Source organism: Achroia grisella, unplaced genomic scaffold (genome assembly GCF_030625045.1).
Source record: "Achroia grisella isolate CSIRO2021 unplaced genomic scaffold, CSIRO_AGI_Agris_v1 utg537, whole genome shotgun sequence".
NCBI classification, from domain to species: Eukaryota; Metazoa; Arthropoda; class Insecta; order Lepidoptera; family Pyralidae; genus Achroia; species Achroia grisella.
In genome coordinates this window covers 446326-470429 of record NW_026712923.1, presented here as the reverse complement: position 1 = coordinate 470429, position 24104 = coordinate 446326, and the positions used below count along the sequence as shown (strand labels likewise).

General features: G+C 35.4%; 1 protein-coding gene across 2 annotated transcripts; it reads left to right on the top strand.

Annotated features, from left to right (window-relative positions):
* Positions 1–327: 327 nt before the first annotated feature.
* LOC131847520 (synapse-associated protein of 47 kDa-like) lies at positions 328–13529 on the top strand. Of its 2 annotated transcripts, none has more exons than XM_059197099.1 (5): positions 328–664; positions 2079–2270; positions 10068–10147; positions 10995–11048; positions 13393–13529. In XM_059197099.1, exons 1-5 carry the CDS (start codon positions 534–536, stop codon positions 13527–13529), a joined length of 594 nt encoding a protein of 197 aa, XP_059053082.1. In that variant the 5' UTR covers positions 328–533. The 2 variants fall into 2 exon arrangements, with proteins under 2 accessions (XP_059053082.1, XP_059053081.1); XM_059197098.1 differs by having other exon boundaries at positions 2079–2279.
* Positions 13530–24104: the final 10575 nt, after the last annotated feature.

Below are 24104 nucleotides of genomic sequence, written 5' to 3'. Positions count from 1 at the left end.
TATTTGTTTAAATTAGTTGCTTCCAATTATACACAAAATATAGATAGATTATTTGTTATTGTGTATTAAAAGATTATGCCTCCAACTCTAACGTTTTCCATAAAAATCTATCAACTAAACTTCAAAAATATTCGTTTCATGAAGTATTAGTCTTAGTAATGTTTGATATTAAATTCTGAAGTAACTAAACGAATTTGACAGCTGGACATAATGTCGTTCTGACGTTTGCCCTCACGAACAAAAAACAGTCTTATTACTTTGCGATAAAGTACATATTTGGCTGTTATAGTACCCGAACTGATGAAAATACTACATCTATCGAAGCAAATAACGCATGAGCGCAAGTTTTCATGCGCAGTGAACTCTTCAGTTTCCTGGTCGATTCTGGTTTTGCATTTAGTTTTTCAGCTGATCACGCTTTCCGTAGCCGCATCGCAGACTGTCCGCGTCGTGTGTCATGTGCGAAACTGTCGCAGCGTTGTGAAATCGCTGAGTGATTGTGCTGTGTGTTGATTTAGCTAGTGTCAGTGATAATGTTTTCAGGGCTTACGAATCAGGTCAGCTCGTGGATGGGGGCCGCGAAGGGCGAGCCTCAGGATGAGGAGGTCCCCACCCCAACCAAAGACGCAACCGGAGAAGCCTCGGCGGAAGGTGAAAGACAAAGGTACTCGGTTATTGATTCTTTGTTTACATTTTTATTGTGTATGTAATATAGATATATTGTAAAATTTGCTGTACATATACGAAAAGGATAGCAACATTAAACATTTCTCTTGAAATTGTAATGTAAAAATGTTTATGTGCTTTTCTAAGAATATAAACTAAGATTTAGATTTCACATTGTTATGAAACTTGGTATTGATTCTTAAGGCGCGACTCTTATATAGGTCACTGATGCAGATATGCATATAATCTCATCTGCATACATAAAAACATAATACTAATACAAAAGCTTTTGAAAACCAAAAGAAATCTTAATATTAAAAATTTCTACATACATATTATTGCAATAAGTGTTAGAATAAATATAATTCATTTCACTAAAATTCTTATATTTGTATAAAAGATATATGTTTTTAAATAGTTGATTTGTACATTTGTACATTATCACACTTTTTAAAAAATCAATATCTTTAATCTAAAATACAACTGTGTGGTTATTTAAATAAAATTAAGTTGTGTATTAAAAAATAATTTCAATAAATGTAATTTCAAAATTATAATAAATATGGTAAATATTATTTAGCATATGCACAAGTTTTTGACTAGATGGTGTTGTTGTGTGATCTGTGAAAGTCATATTTTTTTTATTTTAAAAATATTTTATTTTTTAAGCTTAGAAATATCCTGTTTTATATTATATATTGATAACAATAAGATATAGGGTTTAACAAAAAAATAGATAAACTGTTAAGACCAAAATATGTTACACTTATTACATAATTAGAGGAGAGGGGAGTGGAGTTTGACATAGTCCCACATTGTGTAACAATGAATTACTATTATATATTTATAAACATCAAAAAATTACTTAAATTGGTGTAACATTGTTTAGAATAGCCCCTAAGCTATTGCATACAGACACCTATGCTTAATCTTCTTGCTTATATTCCTGTTTGAAACACCATGACTGATACTGCAAATTTGATGCCAAATGGAGTTAAGCATCATGGAGATACTAGTCTACTGCCGACCAACACTGTTGGCGACAGCTCTTCAGGGAGTGCAGTGGACTATAACTTGGTGGATCTTCAAACAAAAGGTTGTCTCTTGATTCTCTCCACAGAAATATCACAATAGATTTATAGCTGTGACCATTGTTCATTTCAGTCAGAAATATCATTTGTAAGGTTTTCTGAGCATCCAGTGTCGAATTTTGGTCAGCAACATGTAATCACACCCCTGGTGTTTCAGGCTATGGTAATCATTTACCATCAGATAGACAATATGCTTGTCTGCCACCAAATTAGTATAAAAAAAAAATCACGACTGGTATGTTAAGTTGACTAGAAAACCATGACACTCAACTATGTATTTTATTCAATTTCGTATTTTAATATAAAATCCCTTTGTTGCAGTCCAACGAAAGGCGCCAGTAAACTGGACCTCATCACCAACGTCAAATCACAAATGACGGGATGGTTGGGTTCCGGGATCCCCATTCCTGGGCTGAGGAAAAACGAGGCGCCACCACCAGAACCTGAGCCGGTGCCAGTTGAACCCGTCGAGGAACCGAAGCCAGAAGGGAAGGACGATGACGATAACTCTAGGTATAATAGGTACGCGGGGTGGGGCAGATGAAATGAGTTCGCGTATTATGCTTCGCAGTTGGTGTGTTTTTTTCTAATTGAAACAACATTGCACAGCCTTGATACTAATTAAAGAACAAATACACATGCCTGCTCATAACAGCTTCACAAATGGTAAGGTTCGGCTCTAACAATCGGGACGGTAGGGACATTGAGGTATTCGATGAAAAGGTACTAGATATACGATGATTATTATAATGATGATTTGAGTTGCCATTGCGGTGAGAGAATTGGCTAGCCTAGAAACTGTCTAGCTGTTTCCAGGTGCGCCGCGGGGAGACACCTATCTTGCACCTAATAATATAATGATGGCCATAAAGACTTCAGTTGTCTTCACTTGCTTGCTGACATATTAAAATTTACTGTTGAAGTCACTATTGTTTTAGACCTTGTATGTTATTCTACAGAATTTAATTGTTTCGGACGTATAAATAAATAAATAGGTATACCGCACTTGACCTGGCCGTAATTATTCAAACATTTTTATAGTAAAATAGTGATCTGCATAAAATAAACCTTAGTTTTAGTAAATTAAACTGTCAACTATTTATTTACTATCTGTAGAAGCGATCGGTCGAGAATACTATTTTTTACACAGTATTTATTATCGTATCGGTGCTTTTTACAAAAAGAAACCTATTGCCTTGCCTGCTACATAAATAAATCTGAAAATCGAATCATATTTTTCGTCACGTCGATTGTCGATTGTTCGATGTCTTATCTAGTAACTTGAAACCATAATGCCTCAATGGTTCGGAACGGCATTTTAATTGGCAATAAAGCAATTAAAACCTTATTTTAACAATCTCAAGATACTTATTACTCTATATTTAAACGACATTGTCTCACCCTTCCTTCGTCGTGTTACGGTAAATTCTCATTCATTCATAATTTAAGATTTCCTCTTTTCGACTGAGCTCTTGCTACTTACTGCCTTCCGGCATTCTCTTTAAGTGTTGATACGACACGATTCTAATTTTTTCTTTATCTGCTTGATATAATGTACTGGTCTCTTATTGCCCCCTTTTTAAACGAAGGTTGCACTTGCTAGCACTAAGGATGTAGTCTGGCAAACAAAGTAGGGTGATGTATGAGCACAATGTCAGCTCTTGGAAGCGAATTATACATGTGGAATAGTAACGCCATTGCTAGCACTGTAATGTACAATGTACCATGTTAGATTGACTTCCAGGCGGTTTCCCCTGGAAACCATTGTGGTAAATTACCATTTGCCAAGATGGGCTAACTGATCTGACTTCATTCTCATTTTATCATCCTCCACTGGGGCACCAGCTATACTATTAGTGCAGTTGGGTGCACTATTTCATTATGACCCGTTTAAAAGTATATACATAGAAAATATATTATGAAATATGGATTATGGATTAATGCTGGATGCCAGCTGCTGAGTTTCACCACCGTACCACCCGCCAGAAACTAAAATACCATCCTGATCATCTGGATGAATGGCGGTCCTCCACAGTGCGGTTTTCTAGAAACTTTTTGCCACGCACAATGTAATTGTGGAATCACCTTCCAGCAATGGTATTTCCGAACGATACGATATTGAAACTTTTAAGTAAAGAGCTTATTCCTTTTTAAAAGGCCGACAACATACTTGCAATTCCCTTAGCGTTGCGAGTGCTCATGGGCTGCGGTGATCACTTACCATCAGTCCTTTTTAAAAGGCCGACAACATACTTGCAATTCCCTTAGCGTTGCGAGTGCTCATTCGCTTCTCCTTTTTAAAAGACAACATACTTGCAATTCCCTTAGCGTTGCGAGTGCTCATGGGCTGCGGTGATCACTTACCATCAGTCCTTTTTAAAAGGCCGACAACATACTTGCAATTCCCTTAGCGTTGTGGGTGCTCATGGGCTGCGGTGATCACTTACCATCAGTCCTTTTTAAAAAGCCGACAACATACTTGCAATTCCCTTAGCGTTGCGGGTGCTCATGGGCTGCGGTGATCACTTACCATCAGGTGAGCCGCATGCTTGTTTGTCCCCTGTGTTATAAAAAAATATATTATGAAATATAATAAAATCCTTTTTTAATAAAATAAATCGTGTCCCGATAACTAGTGCCGGCCCTTATAAATCGCTTTCCCAATTGCAAGCTTTCATATTATCTCGAAAACAAAATAAATCAAACAGATTACAATTTTTTATTATTCCGTTTTCGTCTCTAGTTACAAATAAAAAATACATTGAATCGCTGAGCTTAATTTAAAAAACGGGCCGATAAGCTTTCGAGGCCGATAAATAGGGTTCCCCGACTTTTTAAATGTCGAATGGTATAAGGACAGACAGAAAAACAAACACCAATTAAAATGGAATATTATGGCGAATTACAACTGTATTTATTTATTTTGATTCTGATATATATTTTTTTTTATTTGGAAATTGATGTGAAAATTATGAATATGAAAATTATATATACATTTTGATACTATCTGACATTTTAGGTACCTATTGGAATAAGGACAGACAGAAAAACAAACACCGATTAAATTGTATTAAAATGGAATATTTTGCGAGTTACCACTGTAATTTATATTATGATTTTGTCAATTTCTTTTTTTTATTTGGAAATTAATTTAATATCATGTGGTGCCATAATTTTTTTTATCTGTCCGTCTGTTTGTTTTTGCTAATCTCTGAACTGTTTTTGACGGGACTTTTACTCGCAGATATCTAATGCTATAAAGATAACTTAAACTTCTTAAAATTTCAATTATGTTATTTAGTTAAATAAAAAAAGTTAAATTCCACTCGTATGAAGCCGCAGCTAACAGCTAGTATACATATATGTATGTTGGTTGTCCGTCGCCTGCAAACACCCTAATAAATTGTAAAAGTATATAAAAAGTCTAGTCATATAAAGAAGACTGGTCGTAAACGTGTCTCGAAACCAAAGTGGCCTAAAAAGTACTAACATAACGAAACGTCTGGTTTTATGTGGGTTTTGTGTTTACTTTTTTTACGATTGCTGAGAATCAGATTCTTCATTTTCTCCAATTCTCTATAAGCTTCAGGAACCAACAAATAATGACAAATTAATTATATATTTTTTTCTTTGAACGTGTTGGCTCAATGAAAAAACTAAACGAAATTTTTAAAGTTTTTATTAAAGTATTATACAGATTTTTTTTCATTATTTCATCTGTATGTGCATGGGGTTTTGCTTTTCACGAATTCTCATTATACATTATTTTATTCAATAACATTTTTGATGATTATTAAATAAGTACTTATTTTACTATAACCTAACAAAATCCACTCACTTTTTCATGCATTACTCACTAGATATTTAATTATAAAAAACATATGTAACTCACTATTTTCATTAAGGCAAAGGAAGTGATATTCGTTTTCTTTTAATTCGTTAGTCGTAAGGCGCTTACGCACAATGGTTTAAATTACAAACAGAATCTACATGTAGTTAAACTTTCATTATTTATATTATTAATGTAATTAAACTGTTTTAACGTAAATAATTTTATGGTAAATAAAGGTATTTACCTCTCACGACGCGACGTTACGACTAGCACTAGCCGTGGTCACTCGCTGACTGGAGTAACGGTGATCTCAATGTTGATAGGTGCCGGCAGTTTTTTCTACTACCGTCATTAAATTGATGAAAAATCGCAAAACACAGCACTCACGGTATCCGTACACTTATTGACTGTTGATGCTACTGAATTTTGAATCTATTTATGATTGGGTTTTCACGAGTTGATAATTTTAAGTCATCCTCTTTTAAAATTGAGATATTTGATTCAGTCAGCTCGTGACCACGGCTAGTGCAAGTCGAAACGTCGAAAGGTAAATACCTTTATTTACCATAAAATTGTTCGTGTTAAAACCCGGTTAACAACTACATGTAGTGTTTAATATTTGTAATAATGTTGCCAATTACAGAGTATTGCCAGTGTTTGAACTATTTTTAATTGTGTGTAAGCGCTGTATTTTTTTTTTTCAATAATCTTCTAGAAGCACACACCGAGTTTTTAAACTCATTTATTCTGCTCAAACCCCATTTTTTATTTATCATTGTTGTGCATCCTATTGTATGTTTTCAATCAATCTTTCGGTACAGTCACATGCATCAGATATATTCTCTTAAATTCGTGATTGAATTAAAAACTGTTGTTTTAATTTTTTTGTCTACTGTGTTTTTGTATTTTATATTTATTGCATATCCGTCGTTTTAAATGTTTAACAATTGTATTGAAATGTAATAATAATGACTCTGAACAACTTACACAGCACCATCTATTCCCAAAATAAGAAATTGTGTTATGAGTACTGGACAGCAGATATACGTACATAGATACATTTATTTTATAAATACATACATAATATACGTTGTAAATACCCAAACAAAAATACGATACAAATAATCATACTCATGAATACAAATGTTTGTGCTGTGCGAGGAATCGAACCCGCTACCACCTGGACTTAAGCAATGTGCTAAACCGCTGACCACCGAGGCCGTCAAATAAGGTTTGTTGTTATAAAACAGACAAGAATAACATTATAGAGCCGCGGCAATATTTGGTAGTTTTTTTATATTTATGCGTTATCGCAAAACTTTTTTTCGAAGAGAACCGATTTTGATTATTCTTTTATTGTTTGAAAGGAAAGGTGGTCCTTCTTATATATATGTATAGTAAGATATATCCTACTCATATATCTTACTAAAGTTATAAACGCGCAAGTTTGTGAGTATGGATGGATGTTTGTTACTCTTTCACGCAAAAACTATTGAACGGATTTCGATGAAACTTTACAGTAATATAGTTTATACATCAGAATAACGTATAGGCTATAAATTTCACGCAGGTGAACCGCGGACCCACGAGTAGTATTTGAATTCTCCTGACTAAAGCGTATTTTTAGTATCCATCAATATATCAATCGCTAACGATTGAGATAGCTTTTTTTATTGCTTGAACACGCGAATAATTATTAATTGGTCTGCATTAGGTACATGTTACAACATGTCCGAACAATCACAGAGGAATAATTACACCTTTGTCTCCACTTGATGTGAACACAAACAATTGTTTGTGTTGGACAAACGACGGGTATAGTTGTCTATTTGTATCTGCTTTGACAGGCGAAACCCCAAAGGATATACTGTGTAAAGTCTGGAGTAGACGTGAAATAATTACATTAGTAATTGTATTATTTACTAGCTGTTCCTGCTACTTCGTCCGCGTGGAATTTTATTGTATTTTTCTAAAATAAAAGTAGCCTGAGTTACTCCTTACTATATCAGCTACCTGCCAATAAGCACCGTCAGAATCAGTCCAGCCATTTCAGAGATTAGCCGGAACAAACAGACATACAGACAAAAATGACAAAAAATGATACTTTGGAGTTTGTATCGTATTTATATTCATATGCATGTAGTAAAAAACGGTTATTTCAATATTACAAACAGACACTCCGATTTTATTTATACGTATAGATTTAATTAATTCAGGCTACTAATGGCTCATATTATAAATACCTTACAGACTAACATACATATGAATGATATTGTTATATTATAAGTATATTATAAAATACAAATTGTCTGTGTGTTCACGGCACTGATGACGGTAATCTGCCACGGTAGCGCCGATACACCACAACCTTCGATCAACAGTCATCCATCTGTATAAGCTATATTACTGTAAAGTTTCATATAAATCCGTTCAGTAGTTTTTGCGTGAAAGAGTAACAAACATCCATCTATACTTACAAACTTTCACGTTTATAATATTAGTAAGATGCGCAATAGAAGAGTACACAAAACGCCAAAAAGAACATCCCGATTTCGATATTTCGATTTATCGAGAGGACAAAAAACGCCAAAATGGACATTCCGATTTCCATTGATCGAAATTTGGTTTAAGAGTACACAGGAATAATGAGTTTTATACATTTTCCATTTTTTTTTTCGTTACACTCAACATTATTGATCACGTTCAAGGTCAAGTTACAAGTATTTCTGATCCAACTCAATTCATTTTTAATCAATAAAAAACTATTGTAACATCTACATAATATTCATAAAATTTATTACCGTGTTGATATTTGAAATATCTGATGCATATGGCTAGACTGAAATCTTTGTACGTATACCCGTTTTATATAAGGTCTTTATCGCCGTTTTTTACTATTGTAACTGACAAGAAAAGCAAATCTTTCAAATTTTCTATTAGTATTATTTAGATTACTTGATTAATGGTACTAGAGTAAGATCAGCCTACCAGGTTAACATAAATAATTAGGAATAACATACACCGGTGACGCTATAAATTGTGCTGTCTTTGTCACACATACCAAATCATAAATTTAGAAGACTTTAGAGAGACGTCTACGACGTGTGTCCCTATCTCACCTATTAGAACACAAGCCAAGCCATTCAAATCAAATCTAAATAGCTTTATTCATATAAGTCTATTACAGACTCTTATGATATGTCAAATCTACCATCAGCTCACAATGCTTTCGAGCTAAGAACTAACAAAAAGTCAGCTCTTACTCTTTTCAAAATATATATCATTTTAAGATGTGAATCGGTTGTAGGATGTGAGGTATTACAGTGAACTTACAGGGTATAGAGGTAGATATTTGATCGTCCGGAGTGGCAACGCTTGTTACCAAGGACACCACATGATAACACGATGTCCGTGATGCTGCTCATATATATTAGCGACAGCTATCAGTCCATCAGCCGCTCCGATCGATTCTCCGTTCTATTCAAACGGGGATCGAAATTACGACGGCTCAGCGATCTATCCCCCGTCCAATTCAAAAAAATCAGAATTACAACGGTCTGAGCCGAGGTTCGAACACCTAGCGGTGACCTCAGTCTAAAGTGGTATCCGTCAGATAGGAGTTGGCCATCAGCCGCTCCATAAGTCCTTGCGTGGATTTTGAGTGCCATCAGCACTTGCCCCCTATTGTCCGGTGAAGCTGTAAAGGCCATCTGCGGCCAAGAGTATTAGAGTAGTCCCAAATAAAAAACTCCACTAGGTCAGTTGCCATTTTAATTACTTAAAAAGAAATTGTCTTATTTTTATTTGCTGTTATATACGTACGTGTAGCGTCATCGGTGTAGAGTTTGCCATTTACCCATAAATATTAATGTTGATCTTTCTATTACTACTAGTTCTTAAGATGCACTAGTTGTAGGTTCAAATATAAACAGCAATCTGGAATGTATTTTGTGCGCAATTCTGAGACTATCCCTCTCACTCCGTCACCGACTAACTTGAATTTTAGGAGATCTTGCCATTCCAAAATCCATGTCAGAATAAATTTAGAAGCTAAGATAATTTAGGTTAACCATCAAAACCATTTATAGGAAGGAGCTTAGTCTTAGCATAGTTTAATGAATTTAGTCAAATTTCCACTCTACACGCACAACGGCCCAAATGCGAGGCTAAATCCAAAGAGAGTCTACTTAAACACTTGTGACGTATTTTGGTTTAACACCAATATATAAAGTATATCCGGAGGAGTTTTATATCGATTTATCACATGAACATTCTGGAAGAAGTCCTCGAAACAATAGTGCAAACCCTACCAAAATCCGTAGCTTGTTTCACAAGTAGTAAGCGTAGAAACATTCCGTCTGTTTCGCAGATTACTTCTATGAAAACACCGCCGGCGAGTTATACCTCCTTCATAATAATCTTGATTACTGTTTCATAAATTTTAACCAATGTTTTGATATATGTGTCATGTGATGTAGTGCAACTGGTGGGGCCGATAGCAGACCAGCGTCCACCGGAGGCACGCCTACTGAGGAGCCGCCAGCAGGTGTTGGCAATGGTAAGGCATTTTAAGTCTCTATACTCCATTATTTATCACCTTCTTGCATGGTAGTAGAGTAGTAATTACAGCTACCACTCGACACAGTCCTGTTTACAATTTTAGGCTCTTATTTAGAATATTTGAATTCAGACTTTCCTAATAGGATGTAATCAGGTTGAACTAAATCTCGCGAGTTACGAAGAGTTTGAAATTTGACTTAAGTTTCTCGTAATAGAATAATGAGGTTGTACTCAATCTCGAAAGTCATGAATAGCTGGAAACGATCTAAATTACACGAGAAATTTAATTTGAAATTAGAACCCCTATACCAAACTTCATATTATAAATAAATGATCATCACTCGTATTTTGTACTCTGAGTATATGCAAATCTGGAGGTTAGTGTTGCCAATATAAGATATTTTGCTCTATATTTAGGATATGAATTTTTGGAGTAATAATTTATAGAAAGGCTACTGAATAGATGTAATTAAAAAAACTAATCAGGAATAAAGGATAATGAGCAACTGGCAAGTTTCTTGTGTATTCTTCTGGACTGAATTTTGTATTTACCGTATAGTTAAATAAATAACTGTAAAAGTTTATTAGATTAAAGATAATTTCTGTATCTAATTCATAAAAAACATAGAAACCCATTAGTATAATATGATAGCTATTGATATAGCATTACATATATGTAACCATATCAGAAACTAATAGCCCAATATGATAGGTATATACAGCATTGCACATTATTTTTTCGTATGTATTATGTTCTTTTTTTATTGCCAATTCTTGTCATTTTTATTATATTTTTTATTACATGTTTGCTAGATTTTATTTTTTTATTTCTCCACAAATTCCAGGTCAGCAAAGTAGACTATTCACAGATGCTATTGAGGTACCGGACATGCAGGAATGTTAGTATTTTCTTTTGTTTTTTTAATTATTTTATTTTTTATACTTACCGTATCTGTTTTGTTTATTAATTTATTTCTTATACATACTTTACTTTAGAGCTCAACCCTTCATTACTATTTAAGCCATTCATCAACTGCTGAAAATTCTATACAGTGTTGGATAGTTTAAAAAGGTTTTGTGGGTAGTCTGTGTGAATTCACAAAAACATCATTATATGTTATATGGTAAGTTAACGAAGATGTATAATATAGTATTAGATACACTATTGTATTGAGTTTAGGTCTTTAATAATAGTAGTGTAAATAAAAAAAAAATAACAGTCAGAGCTTTTTCTGAATTGAATGTAGGATCGACCTAGACCCCCAGACCCCCAGGTGTGTCTTAGAATTTGCTCGACCGAAAATACTTTGTGTGTACATACTTCCGACTTACTCTTCGGTGATGGTAACATCGGTAATAAATTAAAGTAATCTTAAAGCTGTAGACCTATTCCACAGTGGATTTGGCTTTACCAACACATTTGTAAGAAGAACGTTCCTAACGTTCTGAAAGAGTGGTAGAATAGAAAATATGACCAGTCAAAAGTGCTTATATTTAGTTTATTTGAATAAATATTATTTCTATTTCTATTTATTAAGACACAAAAAAAACAGAATTAAGTAAATAGTGTGTTACCCAAATAATGAATTTTGAACATTGGATTTCCTTGAAACTATATGTATATTGTATACATATATGTGTATCGTATATATGTATATCCTACCATAATGCGAACTCATAAAGTGTTGACTCTGACCGTCCCATCTGTATATATTTACCCAGGTGCGTTTATAATGTTATAAAGTTGTCTAGGTAACTCTGTCGCCTATTATAGTGGCAAACACCTTACTTTTTTTAGATATAGTTTATAGGCAGTGAAATTTCAGGGTACATGATATGTTAGACCTCTGGACTGACAACGCATAATTGGTCCTACTGGCGTATGATAACATAATTATAATTACCCTGAACAATACACACAGCGCCATCTAGTTCCAAATTAAGCACAGCTTATATTTGTGTTATTTAGTAAGTATGGGACACAGTCACCTAGATACATAAAATAATAATTGCATTTAATAATGTCTAGTAAGACAAATTCAATATTGTCTACTAGGCACTGCTGTATCTAAACTGTGTCACCCCACCTTACAATTTCCTATTTTTATTTAGTATATAAGATCATTATTTTTATGTACATATTGTCAGTTTATCATCATCTGTAATATACATCGTCTCGACCAGCAACATCGTATTATCCCACCTGCAACAGTAAGCAATACAAACAATCAATCAATACAATGTTTGATTGTGGAATCAATACAAATGTTTGCAAGACCACCGAGGCCGTCAAACTTAGACAAAGGAATCGAACCCGACGGCGTCTTACTGAACCATCGGACACGGAAAGGAGATGTAATTGTATATTGGTGCCATCTGAGCTAAACCATTACAAGCACTTTTGAATAGTCATATTTTGATTCTATCACCGAGCAGATTCATCGTCAAACTTGTGACAATAGGATATAAATAATTACAGTATAACAAGTAAGAGGCATGCGATAATCAACATAGACGGCGTCTTATTAATGTATTCAGAATATTGTCGCCTATAAAAACATGAACGCATAGTAAGCTTTTTTTGCAAAGGAACTGTTTTATTTGACATTTAAACTTTTTTCTGGAATTTATAAGATTGTTATGGTATTGTATATTGTCTAGGATGCCATCTGGAGCTTCTTATGGTTGTATAGAGAAACTCTTTTTTTTTGTTGAATATAAGATTTATTGCTTCATGTACAATTTACTTGTTTAAAGATTGTATAAAAATGTGTATAACTGTATGGATGGATGCGAATGTAATGGCTGTCTAGTAGAAAGTGTTTGAGTGACATTGCTCTTCAATTTCAAAGTAATAATTTGTCTACCCTTTATTTATAAGCGCCTTTATGAATAATTAAACAATAACCAAAAAAAATAAATTGCTGTATGGAACTTTGTAGGCGCGAACATATATGATTGGTATGGTATATATGGACTAGTGGTCTAATTGCTGGTAATGTACCATGTCAGGTTTACCTCCATGCGATTCCTCCTGGAAACCATCGTGATAAATTCCAGATGAATATATCACAATGGCCTAACTGATCTGACTTCATGTTCATCCTATCATCCTCCACTGGTGCCCCACCAGCGTAAACAGTTAGCGCAGACGGGTGCATTATTCCATTGTCATTAACAAAAAAAAAACAACACGGGAATTCGCATACGTTGCCGATCTTGAATGTTCTGTCCTTGTTATAGTGACAACGAAGGCTGTAGCTGGCGCCAAGTCCCTGGGCAACTTCCTGTACTCGGCCGTGAACAAGGCAGGTGCGAAGGTGAGCGAGGCCAGCGCCAAGATCAAGAAGACCGTCGAGGAGAACGTGAGTACATTCTAGAACTTTTTTCCACGGTTATTTATGTTAGATATATCAACTCTATGTACTAGTAAAAGTATGTATTATAATAAAATAACAACTATATAACATTAATTTAACTATGCCTCTAACACAATTCACTTTAGCAATTAAAATACAACCAGCACATCCTGTGCTCAAAGACCGAATGCCGCGGCCTACAAAAACCCTCCCTTTTATACAGAGAAGATATGAGTGGGGGTTATATGCAACTAGTTTAACGATACCGAGTAATAATGAAACTACCTTCTTTTAATATAAAATATCAGATTTTTCAACAATATCGATGTGAACCCTAACATTTACAATTCTGTACATTATACTAGTACGTTGACCCTCGTACTACCCTTCAGAAAATAAATTACCATCGTGATCATTTGGATGAGTGATGGTCCATCACCGTGCGTTTCTTCAAGAACCTTTTTTTTTTGTTTAAATTATATGTATTTGTATGTAGTAAAAACCCGCATCTTAGTTTTTTTTATGAGTAATGGGGGCTGACAGAAAACCAGCGCTGTATAAGTGCACCTCATTAAGTTTGTGCTTATATCAGCAACAGCTGAGGCAGCTCCTATTGCCAACTTTCTATGTTATTATTTCTTTCTTATTTTGTGTCTTATTGGAAATTGTATTATTTATGTTATGTTGGCAATAAATCAATTATCTAACCTTTAAATATATACACACAATATACACCAAAAGATTCATCAAAAATTCTTATTAAGAGAGAAACTTATTTATGATCTTATATCTCAAGAAACTTATATATGCTGTTTTGCTTGGCTTCTAAGGAACTTAGAGATATGTTGGCTAAACACCTTTATAAAAAACATATCTGACAATTTCATAAGCATTCAAACAAAGAACCCTTCAGAGTTATGTATTGTCACAGCGCCATCTAGACCCAAACTATAGAGTTCCAGTACTATGGGTACTAAACAACTAATATAAATACTTAAACAGACAGATTTTATATACATACGCATAATATGGAGAACACTCTGCTCACCAACTTATAAATGAAGTTGAATTATAAATCGCGAGAGACCCCTCCGATCGATCCCCCGTCCAATTCAAACGGGGATCGAAATTACGACGGCCTGAGCAGAGGTTCGAACCCCTTGCCTTCAGACGGGAGTTGGCCTTCAACCGCTCCATAAGTCCTTTGGTTAAAAAAAAAAAAAAAAAAAAAAAAAAAAGGGAAAGGAAGAAAAGGGAGAAGGAAAGGAAAAAAAAAGAAAGAAAGAAAGAAGGGGAAAGGGAAGTGAAAAAGGGAAAAAAAAAAAAAAAAATTGCCGAATTACGACAAAAAGTGAACTGTGAAATTAAACAATCAATAATTAAACAAAACCTGGACTATAACAAATAGTGAACTTTGAAAATAGTGTTAGAATAAGATTTCATATAATTGTATATGCAGTGTAAGAATTCATAATGTGTATTGTTACATTATGAATTCTTACATTGCACAATGTAATGAAAACTGTGAAATTAGTAGTAGTGTAAGATTTATATAATTGTATATGCATATTGATAAATCTAATCTTCCAAATAAAGATGGGTGACACTGCATGTTGTCAACTCACCCGGCCGGCCAGCGGTGGTTCTGGGCCAGACGGATAAGGTCTGCCTCGGTGTCACTGTTAGGCAAATTGTAACATCTCGGCTGGAGTTGTACAAAAATGGAAATTAAATAAATATAATAATATTAAAGTAAATTAAAAAAGGCACGGACGAATATGTCTGTGGAAAAATGTATTTAAATATAAAAAAAAAAAAAAAAAGTCCTTTGGTTTGTAGTGCCATCTGGATTCGCCCCCTATGGACCGGTGAAGATGTAAAGGCCAGCTGCGGCCAACAGCATTAGAGTAGTCTGAAAAAAGACGAGAGTTAAACTAGCGAGTATCAGATGTAAGGCGACGTACTAAATCACTAGACCACTGAGATATTAGTGTAAATATAATGATAAGATATATTCTCATAATAGTCTTGGTATAATAGTATAGTATTACGTCCATATTTACTCTTCTGTAGCTATTAATTTCCTATCCTGAAGCAATATCTTGCTAATGAGTTCTCTATTTTGATAGTCGGTTACGAATAATCAACTATTGAGGATAATGTTTGAGATGTGGTTTTGATATTGAGAATGTGGTATTCCGGCCTTTATTTCTTATTTAAGACTAGCTGTCCCCGTAACTTCGTCCGCGTGGAATTTAACTATATTTTTCTAAAATAAAAGAACTTTTCTATAAAAGTAGCTAAGTTACTCCTTATTATATTAGCCAAAAAAAGTCCCGTCAAAATAGGTTCAGCCATTTCAGAGATTAACCCGAAAGAACAGATAGACAGACAAAAATTGTAAAAAATTATATTTTGGTGTATGTAGCGTATTTATATTCATATGTTTGTAGTAAAAAACGGTTACTTCAATATTACAAACAGACACTCCAATTTTATTTATATAGATTTACGACTAGCTAAGCCTGCGACATTGTACACGTAATGTTCGGAATAATAATATCCCTGAACAAAAAGCACAACGCCATCTAGTCTCAAACTAAGCAGAACTTGTGTTATGGGTACCAGACAACTGATATAAATAATTAAATGTAATTTTATAAATATATGTAAGATACCTAAGATACATAAAAAAACACACAGACCGATACAAACAACGATGGTAAAGAATATCTTTACATAATATAAAACAAAGTCGCTGTCGCTGTCTGTCCGTCATCCTTAAATTTTTATAACTACGCAACGGATTTTGAAGCAGTTATTTTTTAATAGATAGAGTGATTCAAGAGGAAGTTTTATATATATATATAATACACGTACACCCGTGCGAACCCGGGGCGAATAGCTAGTATAATATAAGCCATAATCAACAATCATAAGCTGTGCTTTCGCACTGTGCAAGTCGCAAAAGTATTAGAAAAGAAAAAAGATATCTGTTAAATGGATCAGATGGTAACATGTTCATGTATACATATAGGCGATGGTACTCACCATCAGGTGAGCATTTAACTCGTTTGTCATTCCAGTTATTATACTCCGTGAATGGCAATTCATCACAATTTGTGACATGACCAGCAATTAAGAGTACGTTGTTTAATTACCCTTAATATTTATCACCAGAGATAAATGGATTACTCTGTGAATCTTTATGAATGGGAAGGATTATATGCTGTATAATGTTATTGATATACATGTTAGAGTTCAGATCAGTATTGTAGAAAAAATCCGATATTTTAAAAAGATATTAAAAGAAGGTAGTTTGTGTTTAGTACTAATAAAGTTCTCAATGTAAAGATTATTACAAATATTGTAAATAGCGCCATCTAGTATTTATGGACCGAACTAAGTTGTTTATCATAAGATAACCGTTACCCCCTTCTCTCAATACTACACTGACTTCGGTCTATAAATACGGAGGTCGTTAGTTGAATGCTCTTATAGAAGTCAATCCCGAAAAAAGTGCAGCAGAGTACTTTAGCAGGGAATTAGACTCTATGAATCACCCGATCGCACTATTCGGCCAAAACATCCCGTGGGTTTTGAAAACGAAATATCTCGGCGTCACCCTAGACAGGAAACTAACGTTTCGTCCTCACATCAAGCGTGTCCGCGACCGAGCCGCCTTTATACTAGGGCGACTGTATCCTTTTATTTACAAGCACAGTAAAATGTCGCTTCGCAACAAGCTGACATTATACAAGGCTTGTATCCGTCCCATCATGACCTACGCTAGTCCCGTATTCGCATTCGCAACAGACTACAGATCATACAGAATAGGTTTCTGCGCCGAGCCACCGGTGCGCCGTGGTTCGTTCGCAGCGTAGACCTCCACCGCCATCTTAATCTGCCCTCCATCAAGCAGTTTATGAAGGAAGCGTCTCGACGCTATTTCGACTCTGCCCAATCCTACCCTAACCCGCTTATAGTCAGTGCGGTCGACTACGCATCGAGGAGTAATATCCGACATATGCGACAACGTCGCCCGAGGCACGTTCTCATTGACCCCGACGACCCCATAACGGCAGGCAACCTCCCCACGGGCCCACCCGTTCCACCCCGACCACACTTTTACACACACATACGACACCGTCCTCGCCGGCGAAGACGACGACCTCAAACACACATTATCGCGCATTCAACCGGGCGCCTGCGCGCGCGCTCCACACCGGCGCCCCCGGGCTCCCCTCCGATCGATCCCCCGTCCAATTCAAACGGGGATCGAAATTACGACGGCCTGAGCCGAGGTTCGAACCCCTAGTGGTGCCCACTAAAGTCGTATCCGTCGGGCAGGAGTTGGCCTTCAGCCGCTCCATAAGTCCTTCCGCGGGTTTGGAGTGCCATCTGCACTCGCCCCCTAACGTCCGGTGAAGCTGTAAAGGCCAGCTACGGCCAACAGCATTAGAGTAGTCAGAAAAAAAAAAATTGAATGCTCTTTCGTTGTGTGAACCGCGGCATTCAGTCGACGAGCGTGTATTTTGGATACTAAAGTGAATTGTACTAGAAATGGGTTTATCCCTTAGTTGGGCCTAGGGGGAAGCTGCAAGTAGTGTCACAAGTCACGGGCGCTGCTTGAGGTTTACCTATATATATATATATTATTGGAAACTATTTTATATACCTTTTTTAGTGTCTATATTTTTTATAATATTATATTGTATAATATAATATTATTATATTATATATTTTATACATAAGTCAATTTAATACAAAAATATTCTACAACTACAACGGTGCCGTTTTACTTTTTGCTCGTCATCTTGGTCTCCATCCTTCATATATATATTTGATATACACTGTATGATCTCTTCTAGAGATATGTCCACCTCAATTTATTATCTGTGCAATAAAATATGAGTTTTTTTAAGAACGGTATATTAAGGTTTCTTAAGTCGGCAACGCGCACGTGATACCCCCGATCAGGCGTTCATAGGCTACGGTAACCATTTACCATCAGATAGGCTTAATTGCCACCATCGTAGTATAAAAAAAAATAAGGTGTGGTGCTATATTCTCATGAACGACCCTCGATTATTCAACGTCAACATAATCCAGTTCAGAATGCATAAATATCAATTTACACACGCCCTTCATCTGTTTTCGTAAAACCTGAAAACATGTAGAGCTATTCTGTAAGCATCACTTACGAATTCGAAAATACGGAATCCGCGTGAGATTAGTACATTGGTATTCTGTAAATTAGCTCGACAGCGAAAACAATATAATTGTTGGATTACGACGCTCGAGAGCGGGATATATAAAGAGAGTAGTGATTTTTTTGAAATATAAAAATAATAGCTCAGTAGGAACTATATATTTGTAAACGGATACGATTGCCTCGAAAACATCATTCCACATAGTATAAAACAAAGTCGCTGTCACCAAACTGTCCGTCCCTATGTATACTTAAATCTGTAAACGTCGCAACGATGTGTGTAATGTTTTTTTTTAATAGATAGATTCATCAAAAACAATTATATTCTATTAATATATATACATTAATTATCTTGTTTTATATAGATAAAAATACAGAATACCAATGCACTTTTATTTGAATTGTTTTTTTTACTGTAGTGGAAACTGTAGAAATGAGCCAGCGTTTTTATCAAGTTAGTATGGTAAAATACAGCTTTACTCGTCAGATTATACAAATTCGAGCATTGTTCAATTAGCGCTGAATAATTAAAACAGTATAATTAAGTTATAATGGACTATATACATTTTGCTGATTTCACACTAGTGCAGTTTTTATAGTTTGTTTACAAATAGAAAGGGATGGCAAGTCAGTTAGAACGGAACTTTTTCAATTTAAAATGTTTAGGATTAGACGGGCTGGGTGGTCTTGCGGTTTACTTCCGATGATCACGGGTTCGATTCATCGCACGGTGCGTATTTGTATTCATAAGTATGATTGTTTAATCGGTCTGGGTGTTTTCTATGTATCTTATGTATATATTTATGAAAAAAATCGAAGTATTTGTATCATTTGTCTACTACCTATGGGTATGGATATGACACGAGTCTGCTTACCATGGGACTTGATGGAGTTGTGTATTAATTATTATTAATGCTAAAAGAAATTTTATGTTTAACAAAACGCATTTGAATGCCGCCCACTTTTAAACAGAACGACCATTGCACTAAATGCAACGATCTCATCTTGAGGAAAAACCGACTGTATATCACCAGCCTAAGCTCTGTTACTTTGCTGAAAAATTGCTAGTACACATACTGTACTACAATAAAACTCTATATCCAACAGATAAACACACCACTACATTTTATCTGCCTCCATTAACCCTCACAATGCTGCTAATGAACCAGACGCGTCAAAGTATATATCATTAGTTGGATCACCAGGCCGTGTTTGATCATTACATTTTATGGGCACAGCTTGACTCGAGTATCGGTCTACGTGACCGTACTCTCAAAGTGCTGCATGATTGGTATCCTTGTTATTAAAAGATGTTAATAAAATCGTTAGGGTTAATATAGTCTGTGTTATTCTGATGTATATTGTAAAGTTTCATCAAAATCTCTTTCACGCAAAAACTACTGTTTTAAGAGTAACAAACATTCATCCATCGATCCCTACATCCATACTCACAAATTTTCATGTTTAATAGAAATAGAAATAGAAATAATCTTTATTCAAATAAACTTAATACAAGCACTTTTGAATAGTCAAGTTTTTTTATTCTACCGCTTATTCGGAATGCAGATGAAGAATGCATCACAAGAAGAATAAGCAAGAAACTTGTGTGTTGCTCTTTTAAATAAATATTAAATTACTTATATTTAATTAACAACAAGGATTAGGCATGCGACAATCAACATAGAAACCGCTACGCACTTAATCTCTGTTCAATCATATAACATTGTCAGCGCTATGAATTATAATAATCTATACTTATAATAAATCTGTAGAAAGGTCAATTTTGTACATGAAATATATTTCCAAATTAACAATCAGGGAGTGATCAGTGATCGATACTGATGTCAAAAATGTAATCAGTAAAATTTTTGTCTGTCTGTCTGTATGTTCGTTATAGAAGCAAAAACTACTCGACGGATTTTAACGAAATTTGTTATAATTATTCTTCATACTCCGGGGCAGGTATAGTATACTTTTCATCACGCTACGATCAATAGGAGCAGAGCAGTGAAGGGAAATGTTAGGAAAACACATCAAAACCACTGAACCGTGAGGAAGGACATGAGCTACTTATTTTACGAAAACCGACGGAAACGCAGACGAAGTCGCAGGCAATAGGTAGTTAATAATATGTATGATTATTTATTCCGAAGCGCAGTTCATAAAAAAAACACTTGATACCTTCAATACAATATAAATAGGTGGGACAAGTTTTATACAAAGACTATTTAGGTAAAATCTACTTTTTACTAGTTCTATTCTAGAGTTCTATTCTGCTTATACTAATTAGGAGTCTGGGCAGGGTAGCGTCTTCGACCTGAGAAAAGCCTCGTTCGATTGTATCCTATATGGCTACAATAAAGTGTTTTACAAAAACTATTCAGTTAAAATGTATTTATTGCAAATTTTTAATTTTATCTAAATATATATAACTCAAAGGTGACTGACATAGTGATCTGTCAACGCACAGCCCAAACCACTGATCGGACTGAAATTTGGCATGCAGGTAGATGTTATGACGTAGGCATCCGCTAAGAAAGGATTTGATTAATTCTACCCCCAAGGGCTTAAAATAGGGGATGAAAGTTTGTATGAAACTTTGTCAATTTTAAATCGGGCTGAGACTTTGCATGCATATAGCTACTATGACGTAAGCATCCCCTAAGAAAGGATTTTGATACATTCCATCCCTAAGGGAATAAATTAACGCGAGCGAAGCCGCGGGCAAAAGCTAGTTAAGACATAATTTACAAAGCATATTTTATAAAGCAAGCCCTAGAACGTTGAAATAGATGATACAGGTATCTTACAAAGACTATCTACGTAGAATCTATTTTTCATCGAGATTTACTCTGCAAAGACATAATTTAGATTCTGGGTAGGTTAGTCTCAGTGACCTGATAAAAGCCTCAATTGTAACCCATATATTGATATGGCTACATTAACCTCTCCCCTGCAGTATATCTGCCATATTTCTGGCATGCCGCCAGAAAACGGGGCGTTTTCAATTTATCAAATGGAAGATTGCTTTTCCGTTTTGCAGCACTGCAACAATAATTCTAATTTTATTTCGCGTACAGTGCAATTTTATTTGTAGAATACAAAAATGCGAAACTTCGCAATCCAATAATAATATCACAGGACAAATTACACAGCGCCATCTAGTCCTCACCTAACCTAAACTTTTCTTATTCGTACTACAACTGATATAAATACTTAGATACATTTTGACCCCTGCATTAGATCCTCCGTCCAATTCAAACGAGGATCGAAATTAGGACGGCCTGAGCCGAGGTTCGAACCGCTAACGGTGCCCTCAGACTAAAGTCATATCCATCAGGCGGGAGTTGGCCTTCAGCCACTCTATCGATCCGCGGGTTTGGAGTGCCATCTGCACTCGCCCCCTATCGTCCGGTGAAGCTGTAAAGGCTGCTGCGTCCAACAGCATTACAATCCAAATCTGAAGAAAAATTTTTTTTCGTAAATATGTACATAATATATATATATCTATGAAATATGCCAATTTGTAAGACTGCATCCTGAACTGTTCAAACGGAGACAAGATATTCCTAGTAAATACAGTGCAAGACACTTAGACAAATTGATGTTACCATCTATAAAGACGTCATTATGCAGTTCAAACTGTCACGCCGCGCCATGGCGATTAAAATATATAATAAATTGTGAAATTGTAAATTTATGTCGAAATAATATATATAAAAAATCACCAGTGTTCAGTACTTACAATTAAAAACATTGCAATAATTTATAAATATTTCATTAATACGAAGTTGACATACTCATATTATAAATAATGTACGTACTTAATATTGAATAACGAATAATAACTAAAATTGACATCTGTTTTGTCTGTTGCATGTCAGAAATGACAAAATGTGTGAAACTAGTTCTAAAGATCTTAAAAACCACACATGTACCACATTTTAAGCAATAAATATTCATTTCATTTCATTTCATTAAAAACACCCAGTCCAATGCAAAAATTCATACTCGTTAAATAATCAAATTTGGGCTAGTTTTATATATTCATGTATGTATGTTGGTGTTTATTGTATAAATTATTTAATTATCTTAATTATTTCATTATTAATAGAGTATATATTATAATTCCTTTATTCTAAAGCAATTAGTTCAGATTTTCGAGCTTAGCGATCAAAGTTTTAGATTAGGAAGATATTGTTCCGCGTAACTACTCAGAACATTTATCAGAAAGTTCCATTGTTCGCAAGTTGCCTTGACAACGCGCTTTCATCTCTTGAAATTAGGACTCGCGTCTTACGAAAATATACGTTCTATAAGTCTCCGGAATTATATGATTCTTTTTTTTAAGTAAATGGATTTGAAAAGTAGCTCACGTCCAATTTAATAATAAATTGTAACCGTTTCCTATATACACCTTTATTTATTACGTGGGTAGAATCCTTCATGGATACTCGCCCGTCTTAGGGGATGGACGGACGAGTACTGTGAGACTCCTACTCACCAAAAACCCCACGATATTCTTCTTCGCTGCTATAGTGCCGGGGTCGAGTTCAGAATCAACAGCGACCCCAGCAGCGATTGCCCGCTAACCTCCTTAGCGGGCAACCGTCGCCTCCTCAACGCGTGAAAAAAACTCTTCCCAGTTCCCCCGCCTCCGCTCACGGGGAAGACGCACCGGAATACGGCATGCGCGTCCCCCCCATCTCGGCTCCTGTTGTGTGTACGGCAGACTTGAACCCCTGAGACTGCCGCCCACATAGTCATAGCAGGAGCGGGTCACCCACGCGACGCTTAACGGCCGGGACGGGCCCCACCCGGGCCCATTGTCCCAGCTTGCGCTAATGATAATGATAACCCGAAAGCATTATTAACATACCGTCCGGAGCACACCAGAACCAAATACTGCTCAGCCACCGCTCACCGCGGACGTGTCCACGAGGATGGGGGATTGCCGGAATATGTTAGGAAGACGTGTCCATGGGATGGGGGACCTAATATTGCCGGAATATACTAGGAGGTTGTCCGACCAGTGCCCCTTCCTATACCCACCCAATACAAGCTCTGCTTAGCTTGGGACTAGATGACGTTGTGTAAATTGTCCTGCGTTATTATTATTATATTAAAAATACTAATACATAAATAATACTTAAAACATTTTCTATTTCATTTTTAAATATTGATTTTATAAAATTACCATACACACTTGTTAAAGATTGTTTTATTTTTAATTCAGTTTTAGTCTTTTATAGGTTATGGAATTTAGAATAGATTTGCGCTACTAATAAAAAGCTATTTTCTTACAGTAAGACCATTTATTTCTTATATAATGTAGTTGTAGAAGCTGCTGGAGCTGATCTATTTGGTCTATTTCGACCTCAATC

Bases quoted from the DNA above. Each gene is read 5' to 3' on its own strand.
- LOC131847520 (XM_059197098.1), top strand. From the start codon at position 534: ATGTTTTCAGGGCTTACGAATCAGGTCAGCTCGTGGATGGGGGCCGCG. The intron at 10,148-10,994 runs GTAAGGCATTTT...CACAAATTCCAG, and splicing joins GCCAGCAGGTGTTGGCAATG to GTCAGCAAAGTAGACTATTC. The intron at 11,049-13,392 runs GTTAGTATTTTC...TCCTTGTTATAG, and splicing joins GGTACCGGACATGCAGGAAT to TGACAACGAAGGCTGTAGCT.